This window comes from Pseudophryne corroboree, chromosome 2, assembly GCF_028390025.1.
Source record: "Pseudophryne corroboree isolate aPseCor3 chromosome 2, aPseCor3.hap2, whole genome shotgun sequence".
NCBI lineage: Eukaryota > Metazoa > Chordata > Amphibia > Anura > Myobatrachidae > Pseudophryne > Pseudophryne corroboree.
In genome coordinates, this window is record NC_086445.1 from 278,237,688 (window position 1) to 278,257,390 (window position 19,703).

Genomic DNA, 19,703 nt, shown 5'->3' on the forward strand with positions numbered 1-19,703 from the left:
TCCATTCATAATTGTATACTAGTATCCATCCATCTCCATTGTTTACCTGAGGTGCCTTTTAGTTGTGCCTATTAAAATATGGAGAACAAAAATGTTGAGGTTCCAAAATTAGGGAAAGATCAAGATCCACTTCCACCTCGTGCTGAAGCTGCTGCCACTAGTCATGGCCGAGACGATGAAATGCCAGCAACGTCGTCTGCCAAGGCCGATGCCCAATGTCATAGTACAGAGCATGTCAAATCCAAAACACCAAATATCAGTAAAAAAAGGACTCCAAAACCTAAAATAAAATTGTCGGAGGAGAAGCGTAAACTTGCCAATATGCCATTTACCACACGGAGTGGCAAGGAACGGCTGAGGCCCTGGCCTATGTTCATGGCTAGTGGTTCAGCTTCACATGAGGATGGAGGCACTCAGCCTCTCGCTAGAAAAATGAAAAGACTCAAGCTGGCAAAAGCAGTAGCACCGCAAAGAACTGTGCGTTCTTCGAAATCCCAAATCCACAAGGAGAGTCCAATTGTGTCGGTTGCGATGCCTGACCTTCCCAACACTGGACGTGAAGAGCATGCGCCTTCCACCATTTGCACGCCCCCTGCAAGTGCTGGAAGGAGCACCCGCAGTCCAGTTCCTGATAGTCAGATTGAAGATGTCAGTGTTGAAGTACACCAGGATGAGGAGGATATGGGTGTTGCTGGCGCTGGGGAGGAAATTGACCAGGAGGATTCTGATGGTGAGGTGGTTTGTTTAAGTCAGGCACCCGGGGAGACACCTGTTGTCCGTGGGAGGAATATGGCCGTTGACATGCCTGGTGAAAATACCAAAAAAATCAGCTCTTCGGTGTGGAACTATTTCAACAGAAATGCGGACAACAGGTGTCAAGCCATGTGTTCCCTTTGTCAAGCTGTAATAAGTAGGGGTAAGGACGTTAACCACCTCGGAACATCCTCCCTTATACGTCACCTGCAGCGCATTCATAAGAAGTCATTGACAAGTTCAAAAACTTTGGGTGACAGCGGAAGCAGTCCACTGACCAGTAAATCCCTTGCTCTTGTAACCAAGCTCACGCAAACCACCCCACCAACTCCCTCAGTGTCAATTTCCTCCTTCCCCAGGAATGCCAATAGTCCTGCAGGCCATGTCACTGGCAATTCTGACGAGTCCTCTCCTGCCTGGGATTCCTCCGATGCATCCTTGCGTGTAACGCCTACTGCTGCTGGCGCTGCTGTTGTTGCTGCTGGGAGTCGATGGTCATCCCAGAGGGGAAGTCGTAAGCCCACTTGTACTACTTCCAGTAAGCAATTGACTGTTCAACAGTCCTTTGCGAGGAAGATGAAATATCACAGCAGTCATCCTGCTGCAAAGCGGATAACTGAGGCCTTGACAACTATGTTGGTGTTAGACGTGCGTCCGGTATCCGCCGTTAGTTCACAGGGAACTAGACAATTTATTGAGGCAGTGTGCCCCCGTTACCAAATACCATCTAGGTTCCACTTCTCTAGGCAGGCGATACCGAAAATGTACACGGACCTCAGAAAAAGACTCACCAGTGTCCTAAAAAATGCAGCTGGACCCAATGTCCACTTAACCACGGACATGTGGACAAGTGGAGCAGGACAGGGTCAGGACTATATGACTGTGACAGCCCACTGGGTAGATGTATGGACTCCCGCCGCAAGAACAGCAGCAGCGGCACCAGTAGCAGCATCTCGCAAACGCCAACTCTTTCCTAGGCAGGCTACGCTTTGTATCACCGCTTTCCAGAATACGCACACAGCTGAAAACCTCTTACGGCAACTGAGGAAGATCATCGCGGAATGGCTTACCCCAATTGGACTCTCCTGTGGATTTGTGGCATCGGACAACGCCAGCAATATTGTGTGTGCATTAAATATGGGCAAATTCCAGCACGTCCCATGTTTTGCACATACCTTGAATTTGGTGGTGCAGAATTTTTAAAAAAACGACAGGGGCGTGCAAGAGATGCTGTCGGTGGCCAGAAGAATTGCGGGACACTTTCGGCGTACAGGCACCACGTACAGAAGACTGGAGCACCACCAAAAACTACTGAACCTGCCCTGCCATCATCTGAAGCAAGAAGTGGTAACGAGGTGGAATTCAACCCTCTATATGCTTCAGAGGTTGGAGGAGCAGCAAAAGGCCATTCAAGCCTATACAATTGAGCACGATATAGGAGGTGGAATGCACCTGTCTCAAGCGCAGTGGAGAATGATTTCAACGTTGTGCAAGGTTCTGATGCCCTTTGAACTTGCCACACGTGAAGTCAGTTCAGACACTGCCAGCCTGAGTCAGGTCATTCCCCTCATCAGGCTTTTGCAGAAGAAGCTGGAGACATTGAAGGAGGAGCTAACACGGAGCGATTCCGCTAGGCATGTGGGACTTGTGGATGGAGCCCTTAATTCGCTTAACAAGGATTCACGGGTGGTCAATCTGTTGAAATCAGAGCACTACATTTTGGCCACCGTGCTCGATCCTAGATTTAAAGCCTACCTTGGATCTCTCTTTCCGGCAGACACAAGTCTGCTGGGGTTGAAAGACCTGCTGGTGAGAAAATTGTCAAGTCAAGCGGAACGCGACCTGTCAACATCTCCTCCTTCACATTCTCCCGCAACTGGGGGTGCGAGGAAAAGGCTCAGAATTCCGAGCCCACCCGCTGGCGGTGATGCAGGGCAGTCTGGAGCGACTGCTGATGCTGACATCTGGTCCGGACTGAAGGACCTGACAACGATTACGGACATGTCGTCTACTGTCACTGCATATGATTCTCTCAACATTGAAAGAATGGTGGAGGATTATATGAGTGACCGCATCCAAGTAGGCACGTCACACAGTCCGTACTTATACTGGCAGGAAAAAGAGGCAATTTGGAGGCCCTTGCACAAACTGGCTTTATTCTACCTAAGTTGCCCTCCCACAAGTGTGTACTCCGAAAGAGTGTTTAGTGCCGCCGCTCACCTTGTCAGCAATCGGCGTACGAGGTTACATCCAGAAAATGTGGAGAAGATGATGTTCATTAAAATGAATTATAATCAATTCCTCCGCGGAGACATTGACCAGCAGCAATTGCCTCCACAAAGTACACAGGGAGCTGAGATGGTGGATTCCAGTGGGGACGAATTGATAATCTGTGAGGAGGGGGATGTACACGGTGATATATCGGAGGATGATGATGAGGTGGACATCTTGCCTCTGTAGAGCCAGTTTGTGCAAGGAGAGATTAATTGCTTCTTTTTTTGGGGGGGTCCAAACCAACCCGTCATATCAGTCACAGTCGTGTGGCAGACCCTGTCACTGAAATGATGGGTTGGTTAAAGTGTGCATGTCCTGTTTATACAACATAAGGGTGGGTGGGAGGGCCCAAGGACAATTCCATCTTGCACCTCTTTTTTCTTTTATTTTTCTTTGCGTCATGTGCTGTTTGGGGAGGGTTTTTTGGAAGGGCCATCCTGCGTGACACTGCAGTGCCACTCCTAGATGGGCCCGGTGTTTGTGTCGGCCACTAGGGTCGCTTATCTTACTCACACAGTCAGCTACCTCATTGCGCCTCTTTTTTTCTTTGCGTCATGTGCTGTTTGGGGAGGGATTTTTGGAAGGGACATCCTGCGTGACACTGCAGTGCCACTCCTAGATGGGCCCGGTGTTTGTGTCGGCCACTAGGGTCGCTTATCTTACTCACACAGTCAGCTACCTCATTGCGCCTCTTTTTTTCTTTGCGTCATGTGCTGTTTGGGGAGGGTTTTTTGGAAGGGACATCCTGCGTGACACTGCAGTGCCACTCCTAGATGGGCCCGGTGTTTGTGTCGGCCACTAGGGTCGCTTATCTTACTCACACAGTCAGCTACCTCATTGCGCCTCTTTTTTTCTTTGCGTCATGTGCTGTTTGGGGAGGGTTTTTTGGAAGGGACATCCTGCGTGACACTGCAGTGCCACTCCTAGATGGGCCCGGTGTTTGTGTCGGCCACTAGGGTCGCTTATCTTACTCACACAGTCAGCTACCTCATTGCGCCTCTTTTTTTCTTTGCGTCATGTGCTGTTTGGGGAGGGTTTTTTGGAAGGTACATCCTGCGTGACACTGCAGTGCCACTCCTAGATGGGCCCGGTGTTTGTGTCGGCCACTAGGGTCGCTTATCTTACTCACACAGTCAGCTACCTCATTGCGCCTCTTTTTTTCTTTGCGTCATGTGCTGTTTGGGGAGGGTTTTTTGGAAGGGACATCCTGCGTGACACTGCAGTGCCACTCCTAGATGGGCCCGGTGTTTGTGTCGGCCACTAGGGTCGCTTATCTTACTCACACAGTCAGCTACCTCATTGCGCCTCTTTTTTTCTTTGCGTCATGTGCTGTTTGGGGAGGGTTTTTTGGAAGGGACATCCTGCGTGACACTGCAGTGCCACTCCTAGATGGGCCCGGTGTTTGTGTCGGCCACTAGGGTCGCTTATCTTACTCACACAGTCAGCTACCTCATTGCGCCTCTTTTTTTCTTTGCGTCATGTGCTGTTTGGGGAGGGTTTTTTGGAAGGGACATCCTGCGTGACACTGCAGTGACACTCCTAGATGGGCCCGGTGTTTGTGTCGGCCACTAGGGTCGCTTATCTTACTCACACAGTCAGCTACCTCATTGCGCCTCTTTTTTTCTTTGCGTCATGTGCTGTTTGGGGAGGGTTTTTTGGAAGGGACATCCTGCGTGACACTGCAGTGCCACTCCTAGATGGGCCCGGTGTTTGTGTCGGCCACTAGGGTCGCTAATCTTACTCACACAGCTACCTCATTGCGCCTCTTTTTTTCTTTGCGTCATGTGCTGTTTGGGGAGGGTTTTTTGGAAGGGACATCCTGCGTGACACTGCAGTGCCACTCCTAGATGGGCCCGGTGTTTGTGTCGGCCACTAGGGTCGCTAATCTTACTCACACAGCTACCTCATTGCGCCTCTTTTTTTCTTTGCGTCATGTGCTGTTTGGGGAGGGTTTTTTGGAAGGGACATCCTGCGTGACACTGCAGTGCCACTCCTAGATGGGCCCGGTGTTTGTGTCGGCCACTAGGGTCGCTTATCTTACTCACACAGCGACCTCGGTGCAAATTTTAGGACTAAAAATAATATTGTGAGGTGTGAGGTATTCAGAATAGACTGAAAATGAGTGGAAATTATGGTTTTTGAGGTTAATAATACTTTGGGATCAAAATGACCCCCAAATTCTATGATTTAAGCTGTTTTTTAGGGTTTTTTGAAAAAAACACCCGAATCCAAAACACACCCGAATCCGACAAAAAAAATTCGGTGAGGTTTTGCCAAAACGCGGTCGAACCCAAAACACGGCCGCGGAACGGAACCCAAAACCAAAACACAAAACCCGAAAAATTTCAGGCGCTCATCTCTAGTTGTAAGCGGTGTACAGCAGTATTCTTTTTAAACACACACACAAAAAAAGCCCCTACTTCTCTAGATCTGTATTTTTATTAGATTTCGCTGATTGATTTGTATATAAACAATATTTTAAATATATATATATATATATTAATAAAAGTAAAATGTTATTATGTGTGCATAAAGAAATTACACCTCTTTCCCTTTCTGACCTAGTGACACCTGCAGCGCAGGTCCTACCCATAGACACCGCCGCTACAAGCCAGCTCCATCATGCCGCCTAAAGGTGCCAAACTGACATCACGAACTGAGTCGTAGAGAAGGTGGAGAAGGGCTGCAGGGACTGGAAGGGAGAGATTTCCTATTGGGAAGGAGAAGGTGAGTAGAGAAAGATTGTGAGACAGGAAAAGGCTGGCAGAGAACAGCTATGGGCGGGAGAAGGTAGGCGTTGATGGGCTATAGGGAGGGAGGAGATGGAGCAGCCGGAAATGGAGGTGCATCCCCTAATGGGGACACGCCTCTGTTCTGCTGCTCTACTTATAAGGCACTCGTGCAGGCCCTAGGAGGTCAGGATGCCCAGAGGCGATTACCTCCAATGTCTCATGTATGCCACTGTCAAAAACAACCATAAAGGAACTACCTTTTTGATGGATACATTTATTTAGCGCTGAAAACTATTATATGTATAATGGCACATGATTTCTAAGGCGTTGTATGTGTGCACAGACACAATCTGCATTGTGGTTAAGTTTTTTCCCCCAACATTTTTTAACAAAACACTACAACTTAGTAGAGATGAGCGCCTGAAATTTTTCGGGTTTTGTGTTTTGGTTTTGGGTTCGGTTTCGCGGCCGTGTTTTGGGTTCGAACGCGTTTTGGCAAAACCTCACCGAATTTTTTTTGTCGGATTCGGGTGTGTTTTGGATTCGGGTGTTTTTTTAAAAAAACACTAAAAAACAGCTTAAATCATAGAATTTGGGGGTCATTTTGATCCCAAAGTATTATTAACCTCAAAAACCATAATTTACACTCATTTTCAGTCTATTCTGAATACCTCACACCTCACAATATTATTTTTAGTCCTAAAATTTGCACCGAGGTCGCTGTGTGAGTAAGATAAGCGACCCTAGTGGCCGACACAAACACCGGGCCCATCTAGGAGTGGCACTGCAGTGTCACGCAGGATGTCCCTTCCAAAAAACCCTCCCCAAACAGCACATGACGCAAAGAAAAAAAGAGGCGCAATGAGGTAGCTGTGTGAGTAAGATTAGCGACCTAGTGGCCGACACAAACACCGGGCCCATCTAGGAGTGGCACTGCAGTGTCACGCAGGATGGCCCTTCCAAAAAACCCTCCCCAAACAGCACATGACGCAAAGAAAAAAAGAGGCGCAATGAGGTAGCTGTGTGAGTAAGATTAGCGACCCTAGTGGCCGACACAAACACCGGGCCCATCTAGGAGTGGCACTGCAGTGTCACGCAGGATGTCCCTTCCAAAAAACCCTCCCCAAACAGCACATGACGCAAAGAAAAAAAGAGGCGCAATGAGGTAGCTGTGTGAGTAAGATTAGCGACCCTAGTGGCCGACACAAACACCGGGCCCATCTAGGAGTGGCACTGCAGTGTCACGCAGGATGTCCCTTCCAAAAAACCCTCCCCAAACAGCACATGACGCAAAGAAAAAAAGAGGCGCAATGAGGTAGCTGACTGTGTGAGTAAGATTAGCGACCCTAGTGGCCGACACAAACACCGGGCCCATCTAGGAGTGGCACTGCAGTGTCACGCAGGATGTCCCTTCCAAAAAACCCTCCCCAATCAGCACATGATGCAAAGAAAAAGAAAAGAAAAAAGAGGTGCAAGATGGAATTGTCCTTGGGCCCTCCCACCCACCCTTATGTTGTATAAACAAAACAGGACATGCACACTTTAACCAACCCATCATTTCAGTGACAGGGTCTGCCACACGACTGTGACTGATATGACGGGTTGGTTTGGACCCCCCCCAAAAAAGAAGCAATTAATCTCTCCTTGCACAAACTGGCTCTACAGAGGCAAGATGTCCACCTCATCTTCACCCTCCGATATATCACCGTGTACATCCCCCTCCTCACAGATTATCAATTCGTCCCCACTGGAATCCACCATCTCAGCTCCCTGTGTACTTTGTGGAGGCAATTGCTGCTGGTCAATGTCTCCGCGGAGGAATTGATTATAATTCATTTTAATGAACATCATCTTCTCCACATTTTCTGGATGTAACCTCGTACGCCGATTGCTGACAAGGTGAGCGGCGGCACTAAACACTCTTTCGGAGTACACACTTGTGGGAGGGCAACTTAGGTAGAATAAAGCCAGTTTGTGCAAGGGCCTCCAAATTGCCTCTTTTTCCTGCCAGTATAAGTACGGACTGTGTGACGTGCCTACTTGGATGCGGTCACTCATATAATCCTCCACCATTCTATCAATGTTGAGAGAATCATATGCAGTGACAGTAGACGACATGTCCGTAATCGTTGTCAGGTCCTTCAGTCCGGACCAGATGTCAGCATCAGCAGTCGCTCCAGACTGCCCTGCATCACCGCCAGCGGGTGGGCTCGGAATTCTGAGCCTTTTCCTCGCACCCCCAGTTGCGGGAGAATGTGAAGGAGGAGATGTTGACAGGTCGCGTTCCGCTTGACTTGACAATTTTGTCACCAGCAGGTCTTTCAACCCCAGCAGACCTGTGTCTGCCGGAAAGAGAGATCCAAGGTAGGCTTTAAATCTAGGATCGAGCACGGTGGCCAAAATGTAGTGCTCTGATTTCAACAGATTGACCACCCGTGAATCCTTGTTAAGCGAATTAAGGGCTGCATCCACAAGTCCCACATGCCTAGCGGAATCGCTCCCTTTTAGCTCCTTCTTCAATGCCTCCAGCTTCTTCTGCAAAAGCCTGATGAGGGGAATGACCTGACTCAGGCTGGCAGTGTCTGAACTGACTTCACGTGTGGCAAGTTCAAAGGGCATCAGAACCTTGCACAACGTTGAAATCATTCTCCACTGCACTTGAGACAGGTGCATTCCACCTACTATATCGTGCTCAATTGTATAGGCTTGAATGGCCTTTTGCTGCTCCTCCAACCTCTGAAGCATATAGAGGGTTGAATTCCACCTCGTTACCACTTCTTGCTTCAGATGATGGCAGGGCAGGTTCAGTAGTTTTTGGTGGTGCTCCAGTCTTCTGTACGTGGTGCCTGTACGCCGAAAGTGTCCCGCAATTTTTCTGGCCACCGACAGCATCTCTTGCACGCCCCTGTCGTTTTTTTAAAAATTCTGCACCACCAAATTCAAGGTATGTGCAAAACATGGGACGTGCTGGAATTTGCCCATATTTAATGCACACACAATATTGCTGGCGTTGTCCGATGCCACAAATCCACAGGAGAGTCCAATTGGGGTAAGCCATTCCGCGATGATCTTCCTCAGTTGCCGTAAGAGGTTTTCAGCTGTGTGCGTATTCTGGAAAGCGGTGATACAAAGCGTAGCCTGCCTAGGAAAGAGTTGGCGTTTGCGAGATGCTGCTACTGGTGCCGCCGCTGCTGTTCTTGCGGCGGGAGTCCATACATCTACCCAGTGGGCTGTCACAGTCATATAGTCCTGACCCTGCCCTGCTCCACTTGTCCACATGTCCGTGGTTAAGTGGACATTGGGTACAACTGCATTTTTTAGGACACTGGTGAGTCTTTTTCTGACGTCCGTGTACATTCTCGGTATCGCCTGCCTAGAGAAGTGGAACCTAGATGGTATTTGGTAACGGGGGCACACTGCCTCAATAAATTGTCTAGTTCCCTGTGAACTAACGGCGGATACCGGACGCACGTCTAACACCAACATAGTTGTCAAGGACTCAGTTATCCGCTTTGCAGTAGGATGACTGCTGTGATATTTCATCTTCCTCGCAAAGGACGGTTGAACAGTCAATTGCTTACTGGAAGTAGTACAAGTGGGCTTACGACTTCCCCTCTGGGATGACCATCGACTCCCAGCGGCAACAACAGCAGCGCCAGCAGCAGTAGGCGTTACACGCAAGGATGCATCGGAGGAATCCCAGGCAGGAGAGGACTCGTCAGAATTGCCAGTGACATGGCCTGCAGGACTATTGGCATTCCTGGGGAAGGAGGAAATTGACACTGAGGGAGTTGGTGGGGTGGTTTGCGTGAGCTTGGTTACAAGAGGAAGGGATTTACTGGTCAGTGGACTGCTTCCGCTGTCACCCAAAGTTTTTGAACTTGTCACTGACTTATTATGAATGCGCTGCAGGTGACGTATAAGGGAGGATGTTCCGAGGTGGTTAACGTCCTTACCCCTACTTATTACAGCTTGACAAAGGGAACACACGGCTTGACACCTGTTGTCCGCATTTCTGGTGAAATACCTCCACACCGAAGAGCTGATTTTTTTGGTATTTTCACCTGGCATGTCAACGGCCATATTCCTCCCACGGACAACAGGTGTCTCCCCGGGTGCCTGACTTAAACAAACCACCTCACCATCAGAATCCTCCTGGTCAATTTCCTCCCCAGCGCCAGCAACACCCATATCCTCCTCATCCTGGTGTACTTCAACACTGACATCTTCAATCTGACTATCAGGAACTGGACTGCGGGTGCTCCTTCCAGCACTTGCAGGGGGCGTGCAAATGGTGGAAGGCGCATGCTCTTCACGTCCAGTGTTGGGAAGGTCAGGCATCGCAACCGACACAATTGGACTCTCCTTGTGGATTTGGGATTTCGAAGAATGCACAGTTCTTTGCTGTGCTGCTTTTGCCAGCTTGAGTCTTTTCATTTTTCTACCGAGAGGCTGAGTGCTTCCATCCTCATGTGAAGCTGAACCACTAGCCATGAACATAGGCCAGGGCCTCAGCCGTTCCTTGCCACTCCGTGTGGTAAATGGCATATTGGCAAGTTTACGCTTCTCCTCCGACAATTTTATTTTAGGTTTTGGAGTCCTTTTTTTACTGATATTTGGTGTTTTGGATTTGACATGCTCTGTACTATGACATTGGGCATCGGCCTTGGCAGACGACGTTGCTGGCATTTCATCGTCTCGGCCATGACTAGTGGCAGCAGCTTCAGCACGAGGTGGAAGTGGATCTTGATCTTTCCCTAATTTTGGAACCTCAACATTTTTGTTCTCCATATTTTAATAGGCACAACTAAAAGGCACCTCAGGTAAACAATGGAGATGGATGGATTGGATACTAGTATACAATTATGGACGGGCTGCCGAGTGCCGACACAGAGGTAGCCACAGCCGTGAACTACCGCACTGTACTGTGTCTGCTGCTAATATATAGACTGGTTGATAAAGAGATAGTATACTCGTAACTAGTATGTATGTATAAAGAAAGAAAAAAAAACCACGGTTAGGTGGTATATACAATTATGGACGGGCTGCCGAGTGCCGACACAGAGGTAGCCACAGCCGTGAACTACCGCACTGTACTGTGTCTGCTGCTAATATATAGACTGGTTGATAAAGAGATAGTATACTCGTAACTAGTATGTATGTATAAAGAAAGAAAAAAAAACCACGGTTAGGTGGTATATACAATTATGGACGGGCTGCCGAGTGCCGACACAGAGGTAGCCACAGCCGTGAACTACCGCACTGTACTGTGTCTGCTGCTAATATATAGACTGGTTGATAAAGAGATAGTATACTCGTAACTAGTATGTATGTATAAAGAAAGAAAAAAAAACCACGGTTAGGTGGTATATACAATTATGGACGGGCTGCCGAGTGCCGACACAGAGGTAGCCACAGCCGTGAACTACCGCACTGTACTGTGTCTGCTGCTAATATATAGACTGGTTGATAAAGAGATAGTATACTCGTAACTAGTATGTATGTATAAAGAAAGAAAAAAAAACCACGGTTAGGTGGTATATACAATTATGGACGGGCTGCCGAGTGCCGACACAGAGGTAGCCACAGCCGTGAACTACCGCACTGTACTGTGTCTGCTGCTAATATATAGACTGGTTGATAAAGAGATAGTATACTCGTAACTAGTATGTATGTATAAAGAAAGAAAAAAAAACCACGGTTAGGTGGTATATACAATTATGGACGGGCTGCCGAGTGCCGACACAGAGGTAGCCACAGCCGTGAACTACCGCACTGTACTGTGTCTGCTGCTAATATATAGACTGGTTGATAAAGAGATAGTATACTCGTAACTAGTATGTATGTATAAAGAAAGAAAAAAAAACCACGGTTAGGTGGTATATACAATTATGGACGGGCTGCCGAGTGGCGACACAGAGGTAGCCACAGCCGTGAACTACCGCACTGTACTGTGTCTGCTGCTAATATATAGACTGGTTGATATAGAGATAGTATACTCGTAACTAGTATGTATGTATAAAGAAAGAAAAAAAAACCACGGTTAGGTGGTATATACAATTATGGACGGGCTGCCGAGTGCCGACACAGAGGTAGCCACAGCCGTGAACTACCGCACTGTACTGTGTCTGCTGCTAATATAGACTGGTTGATAAAGAGATAGTATACTCGTAACTAGTATGTATGTATAAAGAAAGAAAAAAAAACCACGGTTAGGTGGTATATACAATTATGGACGGGCTGCCGAGTGCCGACACAGAGGTAGCCACAGCCGTGAACTACCGCACTGTACTGTGTCTGCTGCTAATATAGACTGGTTGATAAAGAGATAGTATACTCGTAACTAGTATGACTATAAAGAAAGAAAAAAAAACCACGGTTAGGTGGTATATACAATTATGGATGGGCTGCCGAGTGCCGACACAGAGGTAGCCACAGCCGTGAACTACCGCACTGTACTGTGTCTGCTGCTAATATAGACTGGTTGATAAAGAGATAGTATACTCGTAACTAGTATGTATGTATAAAGAAAGAAAAAAAAACCACGGTTAGGTGGTATATACAATTATGGACGGGCTGCCGAGTGCCGACACAGAGGTAGCCACAGCCGTGAACTACCGCACTGTACTGTGTCTGCTGCTAATATATAGACTGGTTGATAAAGAGATAGTATACTCGTAACTAGTATGTATGTATAAAGAAAGAAAAAAAAACCACGGTTAGGTGGTATATACAATTATGGACGGGCTGCCGAGTGCCGACACAGAGGTAGCCACAGCCGTGAACTACCGCACTGTACTGTGTCTGCTGCTAATATAGACTGGTTGATAAAGAGATAGTATACTACTAATATTATATACTGGTGGTCAGGTCACTGGTCACTAGTCACACTGGCAGTGGCACTCCTGCAGCAAAAGTGTGCACTGTTTAATTTTAATATAATATTATGTACTCCTGGCTCCTGCTATAACCTATAACTGGCACTGCAGTAGTGCTCCCCAGTCTCCCCCACAATTATAAGCTGTGTGAGCTGAGCAGTCAGACAGATATATAATATATATAGATGATGCAGCACACTGGCCTGAGCCTGAGCAGTGCACACAGATATGGTATGTGACTGACTGAGTCACTGTGTGTATCGCTTTTTTCAGGCAGAGAACGGATATATTAAATAAACTGCACTGTGTGTCTGGTGGTCACTCACTATATAATATATTATGTACTCCTGGCTCCTGCTATAACCTATAACTGGCACTGCAGTAGTGCTCCCCAGTCTCCCCCACAATTATAAGCTGTGTGAGCTGAGCAGTCAGACAGATATATAATATTATATATAGATAATAGATGATGCAGCACACTGGCCTGAGCCTGAGCAGTGCACACAGATATGGTATGTGACTGAGTCACTGTGTGCTGTGTATCGCTTTTTTCAGGCAGAGAACGGATTATAAATAAAAGTGGTGGTCACTGGTCACTATCAGCAAAACTCTGCACTGTACACTACTGAGTACTCCTAATGCTCCCCAAAATTAGTAAATCAAGTGTCTAAACGGAGAGGACGCCAGCCACGTCCTCTCCCTATCAATCTCAATGCACGTGTGAAAATGGCGGCGACGCGCGGCTCCTTATATAGAATCCGAGTCTCGCGATAGAATCCGAGCCTCGCGAGAATCCGACAGCGTCATGATGACGTTCGGGCGCGCTCGGGTTAACCGAGCAAGGCGGGAAGATCCGAGTCGCTCGGACCCGTGAAAAAAAACATGAAGTTCTGGCGGGTTCGGATTCAGAGAAACCGAACCCGCTCATCTCTACAACTTAGGTCCTAATTCAGGTTGTATCGCAGTGTGCGAACCAACCGCAAATTTAAAAAAAAAGATGTGGGCGCATGCGCAGCACCCGTCCTGCTGTCGATCGCCTCTGCTGTCAATCAGGCAGTGGTGGTTGCGGGGCGGGCAACACTCCGTTTCCAGGGATGAGACAGAGTATTGCAGGGGTGGTGCGGAGTGAACGTGGGGCAGAGGCGGCCAAACGGTAGGCATGTTGGGGGCGTGATCAGGGCGGCTGCGTGACATCACACGCAGCTGCCGCGATCAAGAACATGGCGGCGGAACTCCTGCCGGCAAGAGCCATCCTTAGTTTCTGCTAGCAAGCAGAAATTGTGATGCATTCGCAATTTCTGTTTGTTGAACAAGGGCAGGCGCCGGTCAGCATGCTGGGCGGCATTGCCCGGCGATGGGCGGCCCCCAGCATACGGTCCAAAGCATTGCAGTAACTCTCATTTTAATAAGCATGTGTTTAACACAAGCCTCATTTCTACTTACATATTCTTCCTCTGTGTTTACAAATCAGTATTTCATAACTAATCAGTTCCGATGAGAGATGTCTTGAAAAATGATCCCTTAGTAATCTTCAGCATTATACTTATACAAGTCACACATGCTGCAATACTGCAGGTATAGGGCTGTACATATGGGGGGTCATTCCGACCCGATCGCACGCTGCACTTCTTCGCAGCCGGGCGATCGGGTCAGGACTGCGCATGCACGATCTCTACTACAAGCGACTCCGTGGTATACATATGCTGCAGGGGTTTCCTGGAGTTTTTATGCATGCATAGTAGCAAATAAATGCTCAACTGGGCAAACTTGCATCCACCTCTGAATCAGGCACTTGATCCCTACAACGTTTTCCTCTGCAGATTACTTTAACATTTCTACCTGTTAATTATTACCATATACTGTAGCTTAGGATCTTAAGTTAAGTGTATCTGCAATGACATAGGACCAGGGGCGGATTGGGAACAAAAAGCGGCCCTGGAAAAATTTGTACTAGTGGCCCCACATGGGCAGCACCAGAGGTGTAAGGTCTAGCCATGGGCCATGGCAGCAGCACCTTCCCCCCAAGACTTTCCAGATAGTGGGCATGTCCAGCATCAAGGGGAAGTTAAAAAGAAATCAAATTAAATATTATGAGCACATTATATGATACACCTTCAGAATTTAGAAAACTATATCATTCTTTAGAAAGATATATTTTCTTGCTTATTACACCAACCGCGTAGCCCAATCACTATTCACTCAGTCTTATATGTCAGCCAAGCAGGCAGACAGAGTATACACTAGATCATCTGCAATCACAGGCTAAGTGGCAAAGTCATTTTCATATATGCAAATTATTTTGCATCTTATTCATTATGTCTATAAAAAGGACCACGTGTCCTCAAACAAAACAGGCCCCATGGGTGCGTCGGCCCGCCGGGAATCTTCCCCTGTAAACCCTATGGCCAATCCGCCTCTGCATGGGACTTGTTCATATTAATATCTGCACAGGATACATACTGGTAAAGTGTGGCTTGATTAACTTTTAATTTAATTTCCTGGAGGTACAAGCACCTAATCTACCTCCAATGTAACATAATAAATTCATACTAAAAATACTAATTACTAACAAAACAAAACTTTATTTAAGAAATATTTCAACCACTCACCGTGTTGCTCTTCTGATATCCACGTATGGGTTTGGGGACTCAAACTGCCGCACACACCGTGGGTCGATGTCATGGAAGGCTCGGGCTTCCTCTTGTGCTAGGGTAAAGCAGCACGGTCCCACTGACGGGCCCAGTACAACCCGTATGTCCTTCCTATCACTCCCATACTCTGATGTCAGAGCGTTTACTGTGGACATTGCAATTCCTAGCAGCGTCCCTTTCCAGCCTAACAAAGAATTAGTTGCATTTAGGTTGTTGCCAGATACAAAATGAAGTGTAACAGTTACAATTACATTTATTGAAAGTTATCTACTAACATTGCTCAAAGGTGCAAATTTGCATTAATTTAAAGCAACCAATCAGCAATTATGCATGATAAGCAAGGTGGTTCTGGTATGAGTGGTCGACCATGTTAAGGTCAACATTCATTAAGTCAACCACTATTGGTCGACATTGTCATGGTCGACATCGACTAATAGTCAGCACATGAAAATTGTCGACGCAAGACAGGTCGACACATGAAAAAGTCGACATGTATTTTTTAACTGTTTGGTGACATTTTTTCCGTAACATGACCAGGAATCCCAATTAGTGTACCGCGGCCCCTTGCATGGCTTGCTTCGCTCACCATGCTGCAGTCAAGGTGCCTCGCTCCACTATGAAAAAGTTTTTTTTAAAAAGCCATGTCGACCTTTTCATGTGTCGACCTGTCCTGTGTCGACCATATGTCCATGTCGACCATGTCCATGACCTAACATGGTCGACCATCCAAACGGATACCAAGCAAGGTACAGGTATGCTATAAACCGGCCAATCAGCCTACTTCTGTCTGTCTATAGAGATGATCCAGATTTTCCTCCTGTGCCTCATTCCACATTTTTCTACAACACTAATGGTGCCCTTACACTAGTGCAATTTTGCCCGATTTCATCCGATTCCGAGGTTTTGGGCAAATAAATCAGATGAAAACTGGCAAATCGCATGTGCTTTCATCCAATCCGATCTGATGCATAGTCCCATAATCATCGGATCAGAGCCCCTATATCGGAAGTACTGCAATATAGATACAGTATATCGTACCGGCAGTCTTGGCTGGGGTCACATAAGATACATCGAATGCAAAAGGACTGCATATGATGTATCATATGCGATCCTGCCGCTGGGAAGCTGCCGGGCGGTCCGAGGGTGATTGTATGCGACTTCTCCCCTCTGAGAAGTCGCATAAGTGTATGGCTAGCTTAAGCTTGCTTCTCCAGCAGTACAGTCTGTGTGTTCCAGGTGCTACAGCAGCCACACTACCAGAGTGTATTGTCCAAACTCTATTCACAGATTATACAACAGGCAAATTTACAAACACACGATTAAACAGAAAAATACAAATCAGTGAAACGTAAACTGGAGCTGCTATTCCACAAACTTTTCACATCTGCCTGTTCTATTACAATATCCTCATTGCATAAAGGTCCAGCACAATATAGTTCATTTCTACTATTGAAAATGTTCACATTTAACATATACAATCTAGCAAAGTGGACAATAACCTGATACAGACTTGAAAGCAGTTTGTGCAATATATGCATGCACTGGGAAAAATGCAAATAATAAACTGTATGCAGAGTGGCACGCATCTTGCAGTGTGCCTGCCCCTTATCAATATACTTGTCATGCTATGCATCATCATCAATCAGGGCCACTTTCACCAGCCTCTACTTGGTGCAAATGACCTGGAAACAGGTACAATTATGCTTTACCCAGCTCTGCATAACCCGCAGCACTGTCAGAACACTGCACTGTACAGTACTTCGCCTACATGAGTATGCCTCATTACAACTAGAGATGATCGGGTTCGGTTCTCCGAGATCCGAACCCACCCGAACTTCACATATTTTACATGGTTCCGAGGCAGCCTCGGATCTTCCCGCCTTGCTCGGTTAACCCGAACGCGCCCGAACGTCATCATCCCGCTGTCGGATTCTCGCGAGATTCATATTCTATATAAACAGCTGCGCGTCGCCGCCATTTTCACTCGTGCATTGGAGATTGAACGGAGAGGACGTGGCTGCGTTCTCTCCCTGAAAAGCTTCGTATCTGTGCTCAGTGTGCTGCAAATATCTGTGCTCAGTGTGCTGCAAATATCTGTGCTCAGTGTGCTGAAAATATCTACGTTCTCTGCCTGAAAATGCTCCATATCTGTGCTCAGTGTGCTGCAAATATCTGTGCTCAGTGTGCTGCATTGTGGGGACCACCAGTATATAATTATAGTAGTACAGTACAGTAGGCCATTGCTGTATCTTGCAGCTCTGTGTCAAGTATACTATCTCTGTGCTGCATTATTGTGAGCAGTATATAGTAGGACAGTGCAGCATTTTGGTGACCAGCAGTATACATATAGTACAGTACAGTAGGCCATTGCTGTATCTTGCAGCTCTGTGTCAATTATACTATCTCTGTGCTGCATTATTGTGAGCAGTATGGTATCCGTTCAGATGGTCGACCATGTTATGGTCGACAGTCATTAGGTCGACCACTATTGGTCGACATTGACAAGGTCGACATGGGCACATGGTCGGCACATGAAAGGTCGACACATGAAAAGGTCAACATGATTTTTTTAACTTTTTTTTCTTTTGGGGAACTTTTCCATACTTTACGATCCACGTGGACTACGATTGGAACGGTAATCTGTGCCGAGCGAAGCGGCAGCGGAGCAAAGGCACCATGCCCGAATCATGGCGAGTAAAGGGATCCATGCGAGGGGACGCGGTGCACTAATTGGGGTTCCCAGTCACTTTACGCAAAAAACGACACCAAAAAAAATGTTAAAAACTCATGTCGACCTTTTCATGCGTCGACCTTTCATGTGTCGACCATTTGCATGTGTCGACCATGTGTTCATGTCGACCATGTCAATGTCGACCAATAGTGGTCGACCTAATGACTGTCGACCATAACATGGTCGACCATTCATACCGGAACCGAGCAGTATATAGTAGGACAGTGCAGCATTTTGGTGACCAGCAGTATACATATAGTACAGTACAGTAGGCCATTGCTGATCTTGCAGCTCTGTGTCAAGTATACTATCTCTGTGCTGCATTATTGTGAGCAGCATATAGTAGGACAGTGCAGCATTTTGGTGACCAGTAGTATACATATAGTACAGTACAGTAGGCTATTGATATATTATATATTACTGGCATATAATTCCACACATTAAAAAATGGAGAACAAAAATGTGGAGGGTAAAATAGGGAAAGATCAAGATCCACTTTCCACCTCGTGCTGAAGCTGCTGCCACTAGTCATGGCCGAGACGATGAAATGCCATCAACGTCGTCTGCCAAGGCCGATGCCCAATGTCATAGTAGAGAGCATGTAATATCCAAAAAACAAAAGTTCAGTAAAATGACCCAAAAATCTAAATTAAAAGCGTCTGAGGAGAAGCGTAAACTTGCCAATATGCCATTTACGACACGGAGTGGCAAGGAACGGCTGAGGCCCTGGCCTATGTTCATGGCTAGTGGTTCAGCTTCACGTGAGGATGGATGCACTCATCCTCCCGCTAGAAAAATGAAAAGACTTAAGCTGGCAAAAGCACAGCAAAGGACTGTGCGTTCTTCTAAATCACAAATCCCCAAGGAGAGTCCAATTGTGTCGGTTGCGATGCCTGACCTTCCCAACACTGGACGGGAAGAGGTGGCGTCTTCCACCATTTGCACGCCCCCTGCAGGTGCTGGAAGGAGCACCCACAGTCCAGTTCCTGATAGCCAAATTGAAGATGTCACTGTTGAAGTACACCAGGATGAGGATATGGGTGTTGCTGGCGCTGAGGAGGAAATTGACAAGGAGGATTCTGATGGTGAGGTGGTTTGTTTAAGTCAGGCACCCGGGGAGATACCTGTTGTCCGTGGGATGAATATGGCCATTGACATGCCTGGTCAAATGACAAAAAAAATCACCTCTGCGGTGTGGAATTATTTTAACAGAAATGCGGACAACAGGTGTCAAGCCGTGTGTTGCCTTTGTCAAGTTGTAATAAGTAGGGGTAAGGATGTTAACCACCTAGGAACATCCTCCCTTATACGTCACCTGCAGCGCATTCATCAGAAGTCATTGACAAGTTCAAAAACTTTGGGTGACAGCGGAAGCAGTCCACTGCCAACTAAATCCATTCCTCTTGTATCCAAGCTCCTGTAAACCACACCACCAACTCCCTCAGTGTCAATTTCCTCCTTAGACAGGAACGCCAATAGTCCTGCAGGCCATGTCACTGGCAAGTCTGATGAGTCCTCTCCTAACTGGGATTCCTCCGATGGATCCTTGAGTGTAACGCCTACTGCTGCTGGCACTGCTGTTGTTGCTGCTGGGAGTCAATTGTCATCCCATAGGGGAAGTCGGAAGACCACTTGTACTACTTCCAGTAAACAATTGACTGTCCAACAGTCCTTTGCGAGGAAG

At 47.1% G+C, this 19,703-nt stretch overlaps 1 protein-coding gene across 1 annotated transcript in view; it reads right to left on the reverse strand.

The window, feature by feature from the left end:
- LACC1 (laccase domain containing 1) overlaps positions 1–19,703 on the reverse strand; it is a 141,363-nt gene that overhangs the window by 14,873 nt on the left and 106,787 nt on the right. Inside the window, exon 5 of the mRNA XM_063952844.1 lies at positions 15,247–15,472. Coding sequence (XP_063808914.1) covers positions 15,247–15,472 — 226 coding nt within the window. The remainder of the gene's footprint in view (positions 1–15,246; positions 15,473–19,703) is intronic.